Source organism: Pelodiscus sinensis, chromosome 1 (assembly GCF_052426305.1).
Source record: "Pelodiscus sinensis isolate ZL-2025 chromosome 1, ASM5242630v1, whole genome shotgun sequence".
NCBI classification, from domain to species: Eukaryota; Metazoa; Chordata; order Testudines; family Trionychidae; genus Pelodiscus; species Pelodiscus sinensis.
Window position 1 is genome coordinate 56,602,112 of NC_143052.1, and position 14,806 is coordinate 56,616,917.

The following is a 14,806-nucleotide window of genomic DNA, read 5'->3' on the forward strand; positions in this document are numbered from 1 at the left end:
CCACTTTTTTAATAGAGATCACTTTCCAATTAATTTCAAGTGGATGGAGAGAGATTCGGGTGAAATTTTGTCATGGTAGTGTTTCTGTCTGAAGGGATCATAGTATAGAAAGTTTAAAACAAAATTATATTTTCAGTTAAATGATATTCAACTTTGGGAAATAAAATTGCACTCTTTGCAGGTGTTTTTAATATCAGAAGTGTACAGTATCTCTAAAATATAGATTGGCATGTTTCTTTTTTCAGAACTTTTCATTAAGGCAAAGTTATAATAAAATATTAACATAGTATATCGTACATTTTTTATTACTTATTCCAGGTCATGTTAATATTTAATAAAGATTTTGGCTTGCTGGCTGGAGAGCTTGCCCCTTCTGAGCTCATTAAGAAGAGTGACCAAATTTCTAAATACCTAGCCTCTTATTGGCACTTCCCTTGTGTAAATACTTGATGTGAAAGATTTTTCATAACCGGGACCATCCATATTTTACTATATCACAGTTCCACAGGAGGAGACATCATGTTGTTCCAATACATGTACAATACACATTCATTAATTTCTAAGTGTTATCTGGTGAATGTATTGGGTAACACTACAGTTTGAGAAAGATAGCACTGGTGCTAATCCTCATTGGCCTACAGCTATAGGCTCAGTTTTGTTACCAGATGCTGCTACTTTACACTCTTATTATACAGCATCCCACAGCAAACCAACTGTAAATGAATGAATGTTGAAGTAGCCTTTGTGAATCTAGTTCTGAGCTCACTTACACCAGTGTAAATCAAGAATACCTTCATTAAAGTAATTGGAATTACATGACTGTAAAAACAAGTAAGTGAAGTCAGAATCAGGCCCACTGCTCTGAAGTGACATCATTACATGCAATAGGTCATGTCAAGAACTAAAGTCAGATCATATAAAATAAATCAAACATTACGTTAATGTTGGAATTTAAGATACTAACTGAACTATTATTATATTTGTGGCATCATTATTGCTACCTGCCTTCCACATACACCTATCCCCACTGTAGGAACAAACAGAGTCATTATTCTCTCTGATCATAGTTAAGCCAAAGGAACCCAGTGTAGATAAGTCCCGCAGTGTGTCCCCTCTGGCATTCCCAGGCTCTGCTATCTCGAGAGCAAGAACTCAGAGGCCATTCTGAAAACCAGGAAGCGGAGCCTGAGCTGGTGTAAATGATCATCACTCCACTGAGTTCATTGGAGCTGTGCCATTTTGCACTAGCTAAGGATCTGTCCAAAACGGGTGTCCAAAAGAGCAGCAAATGTTGCTGACAGCAAGGCGCTGGGCTGATTAAAAATCTTACATTTTATTTTTAAATGAATTGGATATTCATTTTTTAAACAGATTTCATACTGGAAACCTTCCTAATTAAAATAAGAAAAATAAAAAGTGTTGGCATTTGCACATGAACAGCTGCAGCTGTGTAGTGCGTTACAAGTTATTGCACACTATGGGATGGCTTTTGAGCCAGTTCTGAAATTAAAATTGATAGAAATATTTAACTTGTCAGATGATTTTTCTTTTGGAGGTTTGCAAAGCATTTCTAAAAATTGCAAAATCTAATTTTGTTTTTGCTTGTTTTTACTTTTTGCTACCCTGGCATGTTTTTGAAATATATGTGGTTATAGCTCATTGATATTCAGTGTTTATCTAATGAGTTTGAAAATGATGAATATCACTGTATTTTATGTCCCTTTAACACCTTCATCCAAGGAGCTGAAAGTGTTTGACAAATATTAATTAATTATTAATTAATATTTCCAGTTTCACTGTCCCCGCAGAAGATGCCAGTTTGTTCTATTACATAAGTACACATTAAATAAATTATTAAGTGCACATGCTTCATGCGATGATAATGATTGGTAAGTTGATATCTGATTCTTAACTCCTTGTTCAAACAAAACTTCCATTGACTTCTATGGAACTTTCATTCCAAATATTAATTCTGGGTAACTGAAGTAACGTCCTACCCAAAATAAGAACAAGTATTAAGCTGTATTCTCTTCAATGACCATTAATGGTCTTTGCCAACTCTCAGGGTACGCCTACACAGCAGGGCTAAAGTCGAATTGAGCTATGTAACTTCAGCTACATCAATTGCATAGCTGAAGTCGAAATAGCTTAATTCAGCTTGTGGTGATGTCTGTACAGCAGGAAGTTGAAGGAAGAGCACTCTTCCTTCGACTTTCCTTACTCCTCGTGAAATGAGGGTTACCATGAGTCAGAATAAGAGGTCTTCCAGCTCAACACCATTTCAAAATAAAGGCTTGTATTGTAGACACGCACTATATTATTTCAGAATAATGTCAGTTATTCCAAAATAATGGTGCTGTGGAGACATACCCTCAGTCAGCTGAGGTCAATGGGGATTATGCTTGGTTGTAAGTTCAATACAGGATTCTTAATATAGTGTGCGGCACATGTTTCAAAATTTATTTTCAGCAAGGATACTGATTTTTTTAAACAGAGAGGGAGTTGTGAAAGGGCAAAATAATATACTTTTTGCCTATCACAAAAGACAAAGAACTGAGCATCTCATTCAGAGTAGGAAAACAGTCAAAGTCTGACTTTCATCTCAACACTTGATCTTAGCAGAACTCTTTATCTCCTGATCATCAAAGCCACAACATCATAAAGGCTTTTTCAGAGGAGGAACGGTCAGGATGGGTTTAGAAGAAAATTCTAAATAAGACTTGTAATACGTAGCTCAAAGTTGCTGCAATGGTAGCTAATAATATCTACCACCTATATATGCCTGGATTTATCTTGTATGCAAACCTTCTACATTTTCAAATTTCACCTTGGAAAACTTTATTCTTGCCATGTTGCGGACTGGGAAACTAAGTTACAGGTTGTGACTTGCTTCAGGTGTGCTGTTAGGGTATTTCTACACTAGCCCCCTAGTTCAAACTAGGGAGGCTAATGTAGGCTTTTGAAGTTGCAAATGAAGCCCGAGATTTAAATATCCCGGGCTTTATTTGCATCTTCCCGTCCGGGCGCCATTTTTAAATCCCCTTAGTCTGAACTAACTGCCTGCGGCTACACACGGCAGTCAAACGTTAACTCGAACTAAGTCCTTAGTTCGAGTTAACTGTTACACCTCGGTTAACAGGTGTAACCGCAGGCAGTTAGTTCGGACTAAGGGGATTTAAAAATGGCACCCGGATGGGAAGATGCAAATAAAGCCCGGGATATTTAAATCCCGGGCTTCATTTGCAACTTTGAATGCCTACATTAGCCACCCTAGTTCGAACTAGGGGGCTAGTGTAGACATACCCTTGTAGTGGAGCAGTCATAGACCTGAGAGTCTGGATCCCAGCACTGAATTTTGTGGCCTTAGGCAGGTTACTTAACTTATCCTTAGCTTTCCAAGCTCAGATTCTGTGCTACTCAGACATCTACTCAGCACAAACAAGTGGAGGACAGGGGATCATGGTTGTTATGTTTTCCTGTTTCTATAAATTGATCTAAATTAGAGAAGCCAGCGATTACTATAGCTTGTGCCTCCCAGCCATGATCCCCAATGGAAAACATGCCATGTGAGAGATTTGGCCAGGCACAGCTGCATTCTCCACTTCTCCTGACATGTTGTCTATGCAGAGGAGAGGGCAGTTGATCGAAGATGTAGGTGTAAATTGTTTGTTTTTTTTATAACTGAGACATCTGTATCGTGGAGGGAAAACTTATCAGGCTAAACAAAGCCAGTTTCAACTGGTGTGTAAGAGCTGGCCTGATGGGAGAGAATCTGGTCTCCAAACTGTGAATTGGGGGTAATAATATTTTAACTACTTCACAGGGTGTTACAAGGCATGGCTTAAGTAATAGATGTAAAGCAATCGTTTAATTGTGTCTATAAAGATATGTGTAGAGTGAGAGAAAATTACTGTCCATCAGTTAGAGGCAAAGAAGCGAATATGACTCACAATTTCCAAGCTCTCCCCCCCCCCCCCCCCCCCGCCACATACACACACTTCCTGCCATTAGATCATTTGAATGAGGGAGAATTATTCATTTTTCTAAAGTAAACTGAGAATGGAAAAAGGTTTTTCAGGCTTTTGCAAACATCTAGAGAAGCAAAATGTTAGATTTTCCCCCCCAATATTTTGTAACATTCACCCCAATCTCTCAACTCCAAGCACCAGCAGGGAAAGAAAAACTCTGGGCCCCTTTAAGGATTGATACCCCTCTTTTTTAACTCCTCTCCTCATGGGCTTGAGGAGGGAAATAATCCTTGGCTGATTAGTTAGTTGGACAGAAAGTTACAATGCAAGCCTGCTGACTCCCATGCATCTTAGAGGAGAGCTTATAAACCTTTCCGCTTTCTAGGGCTGCATTCTGTACCTGGCAGCCAAAGATTTGTGATGGGAGTTGGGCCTGGCTTTTAGGCTTTCCTGGGGGCATGATGATTGCTGTCTTTTGGAGGCTGGTAATCCTAGCCAACTACCCCCCACCTCTCCGTCCCATTGCTAGCTAGAAAGGCCTGGGCAATATGACCTTACTGTCAGAAGCCAAGAGAACTGTTGGGAAAGGTAGATTGTTACTGTCACTATTTGGCAGGCAGCCAGTGCTGTTGTCACTACTTGGCAGGTATCTGGTGCAGGCCATTGTTCAATAGGGTGCTCAGTTCCTTGATAAGCTGGAAGTGGAAATGTATTTGAAAAAGAATTTCCTAAAGAAACTGGGGAATGGGAATGGGACTCATAATGTTTAGTACACCAAAGAGACATTTTCTCCACTATCCACTTAATCCTTGTATAAGGGGAGCCCGGTGAGGTATTAGTTATACTGTTCAGACCAGAATAACGGCTGATACGTAACAGTCCTGTCAATGGGAATGGGGGAGGCAAAGTGGGCAACTGCCCAGGTATCTGGGTCACTTCAAAGGGCAGGAGAGGGCCCTGCCATGCAGGAGACAGTAAGCTATACAGCATCTTTTGAGTGCTCCTGTTATTTTGAAATATAATGGGCTCGCTATTCTGACATCCCTGTAAACCTCATTCCACGAGAAGTAAGGGATGTTTTGGAATGGTGATTTATTTCTAAATAAGTGTTGTGTAGACAGTGCCAAATTTCAGAATAAGCTATTTCAAAATAAGATCGAAGTAAGATAAGATACGCAATTTGAGCTACGCAAATTGTGTATCTTATTTCAACCTAAGGTACAGTGTAGAAGCACCCTTCCATGCCTCCTAACTCAAAGATGACATGTGCCCCTCCCCCCGACATTGCTCCTTCCTGCTTCAGCTCATTGATCCTGGACCCTCCTGCTAGCTGTATAGAGTGAGGGGAGTGCTGATTTCAGGGTGCCTCTGCCCTGTACCCCAGGTCTGCAGAGCAGGGAGTAGGAGATAAAGGAAGCTCTGGCTCATGAGTACTCCCTTAGGTCAGAGCTGCTGCGTTCTACTTCGACGAGGGGCATGTGTTTGTGTGTTTGTGAGACTGAGTGCCAACGGGGCAACAGCCACCATGGGTAGGGTTGCCAGGTGTCTGGTATTGACCAGAACAGTCCGGTATTTTCGCCTCCTGTCTGGTAAAAAAATTCAGAAAATACTGGATACCTAACCTGTCCGGTATTTTCTGATTTTTTCCCTGCCAGAATGCAAAAATACTGGATATCTGGCAACCCTACACACACTCAGCAACTGGGCCCGGCCCCCAGGCCTCCCCGGAACCCTCTCCCACACTTACCTGGTTCCGTAGGGGAGCTGTTTTCTGGCTCGGAGCGGGAAAACAAGATGGCCGCCAGCAAAAATGCCTCAAAGGCATTTCTTAAAGGGGCCATGCTGGGTGTTTTAATTTTTTTATCTTGCTCAACAACTTTGGTCTTCCCCTTTTTTTTCCTCAACAGAATTTTTTACCCTGTTTTTTTTGGGGGGGGGGGGGGGTTGGGGAGGGTTTGGTATTTTTGGTTAAACCATCTGGCAACCCTAACCGTGGGCCCTGGAGGTGGGAGGTGGGGGCAGGTGGCAGCCAGCCCTTAGGGCTTCCTCCCCAGCCCTCAGAGTCATGGAGACGATTCAAAGGGGCCCAGGGCTCACCACCACTGATATTGAAGCAGTGATGGTAGCTGGAGTCCTGGGCTCCCTTGAATCGCTGGGCCCCAGGACAACTGGTCCCATTGTCCCCCACCTCCTGCTGGCAGGCCTGCTAAGTGCCTTCATTAAAGAGACAGCTAGACACTATTTCTGAGATTTCCTCAGTAGCCCAGCTCATACAGTCTGTCTGTCTGTCTCTCTCCCCCTGCACATGTACCCCATCTCCTGTGAGTCTCTCAACTTTCCCCAGTAACCTTGTTGTTGTTACTGCTTGGTATATTTGGTACTTCCTGCATTGCACATTCAGCCTCTGTAATTTTATTCTTTCAAAGTGTGCTATTTTAGTGTTTTGACTAGTTTCTGCATTTCATAATTTTTATTTCTCTTCCACTTAAATTTAATTCTGAGTAGTGAGTTCTAAAATGTCTAACTTGTCCTGGCTGGAGTAATTACCATTATGGTAATTTTAAAAATATATGTATTATAGCCAGGATTTTTGTTTTTACTGATGCACATCTCTGCACATGTTTCACTGCACATAACAAAATATGTTGCTCACATGGATGAAAAAAGTAAGAGGCAATGTTCTGGCAATCAGAGGGGCTGGCAGACTTGTCAGGCCCCTGGTAAAGGTGGGAGGGGTTGGCTCTGCACCCCCAGAAGGGGTGTGGCTTTGGGCAGAAGAGATGGACCTGGGGGCATTCAGCCCTCAGCACTGCCTGGAGCATGCCTCTCTACGCCTCACTATTCTCCAGGTAGCCCTCAGAGCCACCGGGACCACAATACATGTTGCTCTGGCAGCAACAGTGGCTAGAAGCCCTGAGCCCTTTTGAATGGCTAGACCCAGGGGGAAATGCCCTCTTGGCCCTCCCATCCCATTGGTAAGCCTGCCAGCAGTGCAGATACAACACCACACAAATATCAGGCAGAACGAGTTGTAGGGGTCCCATTGTCTATTTTGCCCTAGGACCCAGAATGGCTGTCAGTGGGCTTGTTATATAGCAGCGAAGGAAAGCCCTTCCCAGGTAGTATGGGTTACAAAAAAAGAGTGGCCTGCACTGGATGAGTTATTGCTAGAATAGGTCATGGTACTTAATAAAGCTGTTGTTCAATTAAAAGACATTGCTGGTATATTCTCTTTCCTTCTTCAGTGTCAGGACAGTGCTCCAATATTGCATAAATTTAGTGAACTCAAAAGCATACCAATTTTGTTTTTTATAAATAGCTACAAAAACTTGTATTAAATATTTTTCTCTGCTCCAATTTCATATGTTAAAAAAGGCAAGTGAACATTAATTGTGTTCTGTTTAATTTAGCCATTTCAAATAACCTTTCTAGTGTGACTATTTTATTGTTATCATACCTTTACTTAACTGAAGTCCCTCTGGTTTGCCCTGGTTTAAACATATAAAAAGCCAGATTTTCAAAAGTGCATGTACCCAGATTTATGCATGAAAATGCTAGTTCTCATGTTCAACCTCCATTTTGTGTATGCATCAGGATCTGAGTACAGGCAGTCCCCGGGTTACGTACAAGATAGGGACTGGAGGTTTGTTCTTAAGTTGAATTTGTATGTAAGTCGGAACTGGTACATAGTGTAGGGGAAACTCTAGCTAAACATTTCTCCAGAGCTCAGTTTTATTCTCTTCATCATCCTTGGAGGCTTCCTGTAGAAGCAGTAGTCTCTTTGCTGTTGCAGCACTGTTTTGTGGCTTGCAGTAAATAGCAGCATATATACATCAGACCAACCTTGTTCTGTGTGATGATAACATGCGTTCAGTGTATTATCAAAATGTATCTGATAGTCCACTCATGTATGCCATAGGAGTAGGGAATGAGCAATTTGCCCAAGGCCTTGTGTTTGAGAGAGTCCCCAAACTGAGTAGCAAGTTTGGCCTAGCTGCCCCTCCATTAGGTGGCTCCACTGAACCTGAGTGGCGTTGTGACCCTATATGCCATGTCACAATGTCTGAAGCAGGAAGCCCAACTTATCCCCGGCAAGACTAGCAGTTAACGTGGGGCATGCCAGCTCTCCAGTGCCTCACTCCATGCTTTTATCAGTGTTTTTGTACTGTTGGCATTTAGTGGGGAAGGGGAATGAGAGTCACTTTCAGATTTTACCCCAGGCCCTAAAAGACCTCTGAGTAGTTCTGTATGCCAAGATGCCATCTACATTTCTATTTACTCTCAACGGTTGCTTCTTCATGGCTACCTTGGGTAAGAAGAGAATCAAGGGGAAAACTTTTAAAGTGAGTTGGGTACCTAACTTTACCTTGAGCCTTGGAAAACATCCTTCTAAACAGTTCATTTGAATTTGGGATGAGCAATGTGGTCTTTTACATACAAATATTCATTTGTTATACAGTATTACTTTTGTTTTTAATAGTCTTTACAATATACATGAAATGTATGAAACTGAAATAAAAAATGATGTAGCTCAGCATTAATTTTTCAGCTCTTTTGGAAATGGCTAGCACATTTCTTTGCACTAACGATATGTCCAGCACCTTTTATACTTTGAATAAAATTACCTACATTTGCACATCATTTTCTTCAACCTCACTTGGTCTTCTGTGAAGTTCAATAAAATATTAGTTAACTGAAAGAGGAGAGAGAAAACAATGTAGGGTTTTTTTATGTAACATTTTTTCTGAAGTATTTTTTTCCTTTGCAGGACTGTTCTATTTACTTTGACCTCTGTAGTTGTGCTTGTCATCACTACTGACTGGATCAGCTGGGACAAATTGAATCGTGGATTTCTGCCAAGTGATGAGGTCTCAAGAGCCTTCCTGGCTTCTTTCATCCTAGTATTTGACCTTCTTATTATAATGCAGGTACACTGTCTTTAATGTTCCATTCAGAACGCTGAAGCTGCCTACTCACCGTATTTCCACTACAGCAAACACTGGTCACTTGAGACTTCATAAAGTTAAATAAATGTTTCGTTTGCAATCACTATTGAGAGATTTTACATCAACATTCTCAGGGACTTTGTCAAAAGCCAGTTGGCCCTTTATTGTGAAAATATTGCTGATTTGTTTTGCTAAGAGTGCCAGGTAAGAACTTGGTGACTTTCCAAATGAGAAGGTATCTTCTGCCAAAACTACAGGGGGGTGGAGAAGAGGGAAGCTAGTCATTTTGTAAATGTAAAGCCTCTATTATGAGGGTGAGAGAAACTCAACAAAGCAAGGAGTAAAAAGACTGCCAGTCAGATCAAAGTCTTACAGTATTTGAAATGTACACGATATCTGAATGCATTTTGTGATGGAAATTAACACACATTCTCAATATTCAATATTTCCACTTTCATGTAAACAATATTTTTACTCTATTCAGTGACAGTTTGCTGCATTGCAATGTCTTTCACTAGTCAGTCTAACTAAATAGATAATTTGTTGTACTCCTAATGAGTGCTCTTCTGTATATAAATCCAAATACTCATTTCATGTGACATTTCAAGGCCTTACCCTTCATCTCTGTTACTTGAGTTTTGTCATAGTGGTTTCTAAAGACAACTCCAATGCTCTATCAAGAAAGGTCACTTTGGCTGATTTGGTGCAAGAGGCTGTTTAATGTTTAAAATGGATAACCTTATTTGTCCTGAAATTGCAACATTTGGATGGAGTTTAATGAAGAGATCCATAACTGGTTCTCTTGTTTGGACATACTTTATTCATATTTACTGAAATCAACTAACAGAGGTAACCAAATCTGAGAGGTGTCCAGTGCTCTCTGATGAGGTGTCAACTTTTCTGTAAATAGTAACAAATATTACCTCATCTCCAACGTAATTACTACAGAAATGGCAATGTCATGGCTGCTAGATTTTATCAACACTATAATGGGACATCAGAGGGTTTTAAACTTCTACAGTTTTGCTTCATTTTAAGCCTCCAGGAGTAAAGCAATGTGCTATTTGTTGTTGAATAGACTTATAAGAAAAGAAGTTCAGATTAAATATCTAGTGAGCCCTTTCGAGTGACAAGGTAGGTGAGGTAATATCTTTTATTGGACCAACTTGTGTTGGTGAGTATTTTTTCATACTTTCTTTTCTCTCACTCTGCATTTTACTTTTAATTTGGTCTGTTAAATCAGGACCCTGTGATTATACTAAAGAGGAGCAAGCACATTTTGGAATTACACATTCTCTGTAAGGGCAGTGTCTGTTTTTACAGATCTCAGCAAGCTTTTCCAGGAGACTAAACAAAATCCAGTATTGGGTAAAGCCCTCTGATTTTCATCGAAGGATGGTGTTAATTAATTGCACACATGAAATCTCATTTAGTGTTCCAGTTAAGCATTGTATGGAAATATAGTTTTCTGCATTTGAATGGTAGCATTTCTTCTATTAGTTAGACTAAGTTTAGCAACAGGATAAAAGTACTGTAACTGAGTTTGGAAAGCCATTCTTGATGCTGTGAAAAATAATTACATGAATGTAAAAGAGAAGTTTGTCTGCTTAATATTATTAGAATGTAATCTTTAGACAAGCGCCCTGTGGAGCTAGGCACTTTAGAAACAAATAAAGTGACAGAACTGTGTCCTGGTGGGTTAACATTATAAATTGGTCATAACACAGCAAGTGATGCTATAAACAAAGGGTGGGAATGGCAATATGAGAGGCCAAGTGAACACAGGGAGAGTTACTAAGATATGCTGATTGTTTTGTGCACTTCTTTTTACTTCCTTTTCAGAGCCAGGAAGCATCAGGGAGCTATAGCCATCTCTTCCCTCCCCACCAACCCCACCATAATTCTATTTACTATGCATAGAGAAATAGCTCTTTCAGCTTGACTTGATGGGTGGGCATTGAGAAAGAGAGAGACTCGGACGCCATTTGCTGAAAGGTAGATTTGAGAGTCATGAATGTTGACACAGTAAATGACTCCATAAAAGCAGATACTGAATTAAATTGAAAACCCACAAAGCAGAGAAAGTTAAGGCAGGCACAGGGTGGGGGAAGAGGCTGATAGGCAAAGGCAGCAGATAGACCAAGAGTGATGAGATTGGAGAAGGCTCCTTGGATCTGGCTATAGGTACCTCACGAGCATAGAGTAGAGCAGGTAGATGTTGGAGGAGACAGCATCAAGAAGAGAAAGGAGAGCAAGTTTGAAGCCATGAGAATTTGAGGGTTAAATGCAGGAGGGAGATGATTTGGTGATTGTATTTTTTAAAAAGAAAGAGAAAACAATTTTTTTCATGCTTAAACTCAACTTTAGACATGGTGGAATCAGGTGCAAGTTCATTGACTCTAATGGAGGTCTGTTTGCTTAAATCAAGTCAGAGTTTGGCCCCAGTTTTGTCATCCTTTTCTCACATTGAAGCTAATCAAGCTGCCCATGATTCTAGTTTGGTTGCATTTTTCCTGCTATATGTGATGCCACCATCAACACGCATAGAGCCATGCAAATCCACGGGTATCTGCATCCTAGGGTGTGGTTATCTACATACCATTTTTGCACCTGGATGCATATACAAATTTTGCATTCACACAAGGCTCTAAATATAGTATCTCAAAGGTTAGGAAGCAAGCTGTCTGTAGCTTGTAGCCTATGAGGCTGCTTCACCACCTTTCAGATGCTATATTTAAAGCCCTATATGTATATTTAGTTTGCAGAACCAGCTGCCTCCATCTCCAGCTGACCTAATATGATAGTAATGAAGTCGGGAGAGGTTTCCTAAATAGCTTGGCTATTTGAACTGCTGTGATAGGAGTATGGGGGGATTTTGCTGTTTTTCTTGATCTATCATCTCCCTTCCCTCTCCCCCATATACAGAGAGAATATAGGTGGGGAAACAGCTTCATAGGTTATCAGCTGCAGACAGTTGCTTCCCCACCTTTTAGATCTTATGTGCAGTATACACGCATGCAGTATACAAGATGCTCCTTGTGGGAGGCAAAATGAGGCAGCACACTGCTTTGGATGCAGTGTGGATACGGCTATAGATAAAAGACTGAGTGCACATTGCAGAGGGGATTCAAGTTGATTCTTACAGATGCGGATCCACATTTGTGTATCTGAGCAGGGCTTTACATACAAGCAGCACATTTCTAGAGTTTCAATAGTTTATTTCCTTGGCACCACTGAAATCTTGCACCTTCATTTGATTGCCTGTAAGATCACACTTATTAATGTAACATAACATACTCTGTCTTATTTGTAATGGTTACACCTATGGATTTTTCTTCCATTTGGTGTTAATGGAAAGCTGATTAGAATAATAACAATTAAAAAAGAATCTAGCCCCCAACCCCTAAAGTACTCCATTTTGATTAATTACATTTCAGAATGTGCATTACAGTACTTATGCTATGAAGTAAAATTTTTTATATCTAGTGTTTGAAGTAAGTTTCTTAATGGCTAGAAGCCAATGGCAACTAGATGATTAAATACCATCTGTCCAGCCGAGATGAAGCACTGGATTCCTGTAGAGTATGCTGTGCGCACTTACAGGACTCTGTGGAATTGTGAAAGACGATGAAATCTTTCTAGTATGTCTGTGGAGTTACACTCTATGGTGGCCTCGCTGTGCACTTTGCAAATCTCAGGGTATATGTTTCTATACTTCTTACAATTAGTGATTTTTTTTTAACTGACAGAGCAATAAGATACAACGTCTGAAAAATATTAAAGCTGTGCAAGAATACCGTAGCATTTATCATTTGTTTCTTCAGGAAACAGAATAAACTCTGAAGTAGTACAGTGGAACAGACTGAAACTAGGCAATATTTATGTCTCAGCCTCTTTGAGAAAATGGTATCTTGGGGATATAGGGCCAAATCATGAAGTCCAGAAAGCCATAGAGCCACCGTGCCTCAATTAAGGAAGAAGACTGTTTTGCTTAAAAAAATGACCTGGTGTAGAGAGGAGGTGTAGGTACATATGCAAACAGTGAAAGGTATATAACAGATGAAAGAAAGATGAAGCTGGTCATAATGAATATAAATCAGAAACTGGAAATGGGAGAAGGTTGATCAGGACAGCAAAGAGACAAGAAGAAATCCATGGCCTGCAGAGTTAAGAAAAATAAAGAGAGTTTAGTATATTAAGGGAGAAGATCCTTTCAGTGGTATTGGTACACTCCAAGATAGAATCAGTAGTATTATCAATAACAATGTGGAAAAGACAGAGTGTTCAATAAATACTTCTGTTCTTTATTTAAGGGGAATTGTAGTAATATCATATGGTAACATTCTTCTCAAGCAGAGGAACCCCACAACAGAGGAAGAGAACATAATGGCTAAGTAAGCTGCTATGCTAAGGAGAGTTTGGCTACAGTGATAAATCAGCTAAGGCCGGGGAGGCCAAGAGATCATAATAATTAGAAAGGTACCAAGAAAAGTTTCTGGCACCCATAACACACCCATAACTTAGGCTACATTAAAAAATCCACTCAAGTGATAAAGAAAGCAGGTAGAAAACCAACAGCGTGGTGAGAGCTAACCAATTTAATGCACTGAATACCACATGTATGATTACCTGCCTCATATATAGAGAGAGAGAGACGGAGAGGGAGAGGGAGAGAGTGTGTGTTGCAAGCAACTCAAGTATCCCAGAAACAGAGTATGGGCTCTAGATGCCAGATTGACTCAGCTGGAGGAGTAGAGAGAGACAGAAAGATTCATGGAGACTTTTATAGACATAGTAGAGTGGTCCTACCTTCTGCTCAACAGCCTTTGTGTTGTTGAAGAGGATAAAAGTTTTGGGTCAGGAGTGCATTAGAGGGAAATAATTCTATTGTTGGGAGCCACCCTCCAAATGATGTAATGACATGATCTTACACTAAGGATACCCCTCTAGAGGGAGGGCCCTCTCTTCATAGGAAAAGACAGTCAGCTGCAATGAGGGACTGGATGTCTAGAAATGTGAGTAATGGGCTTTGTGATGACTAGAAGAGCCACATGATTAATTGCTTACCAGGTGCAAAGGCAACTGATATCACAAGACATCTAGATAGTCTTAGAGGCAGTGCTGTGGAGGAGCCAGTGATCATGGTACCTGTAAGTACCAGACATAGGGAAAGCTAGGAGAGAGGTCCTGGAAACCAAATTTAGGCTGGAAGGAAAGAGATTAAAGTCTAGGATCTCCATGGTAACATTCTCTGAATGCTTCCAGACCTTCCCACAGGGCCAGTAAGACAGGCTGAAATGTAAAATCTAAATGTCTGGATGACACAGTGGTGTAGGGAGGAGAAATTTAGATGTATTAGAAATCAGAGAACTATTTGTGGATGGAGTTGTCTGTACAGAGGGATGGGCTCCATCTTAACCAAAATGGAACCAGACTGGTGGCACATAAATTAAAAGGTGACAGAGTATTTTTTAAACTAAGTGGTGGAGGAAACCTGGCCATGTGGGGGAGCTCACAGTTCAGGTGGACACAATCCTTAAAGATGAATTTATTAAAGGTGGAGTTCTATATCCAACTATAGAGAATAGGAAAGAACTTGGTAAAGTACAGATGGGCACTAGTGAGGAGCAGACAATCATAAAAGCCCATTTAAACATAACACACAAAGGCAAACAACTAACTATTGACAAAATGTACATGTGTTATATTCAAGTGCTAGAACTCTAAATGCTAAGATAGGTGAATTGGAGTGTCTGGCATTAAATGAAGATATTGATACAGAAGATATTGCAGAAAGTTGGTGGAATGAGGATGAGCAATGGGACATGGTAATACCAGGGAACAAAATACACAGGAATGACAGAGTAGCTTGCACTAATGCAGGCTAGGGGT

At 40.6% G+C, this 14,806-nt stretch overlaps 1 protein-coding gene across 1 annotated transcript in view; it reads left to right on the forward strand.

Annotated features, from left to right (window-relative positions):
• Positions 1 to 14,806, forward strand: part of TMEM117 (transmembrane protein 117) — a 372,323-nt gene that overhangs the window by 276,466 nt on the left and 81,051 nt on the right. Inside the window, exon 6 of the mRNA XM_006126495.5 lies at positions 8,737 to 8,896. Within this exon, the coding sequence (XP_006126557.4) occupies positions 8,737 to 8,896 (160 nt within the window). The remainder of the gene's footprint in view (positions 1 to 8,736; positions 8,897 to 14,806) is intronic.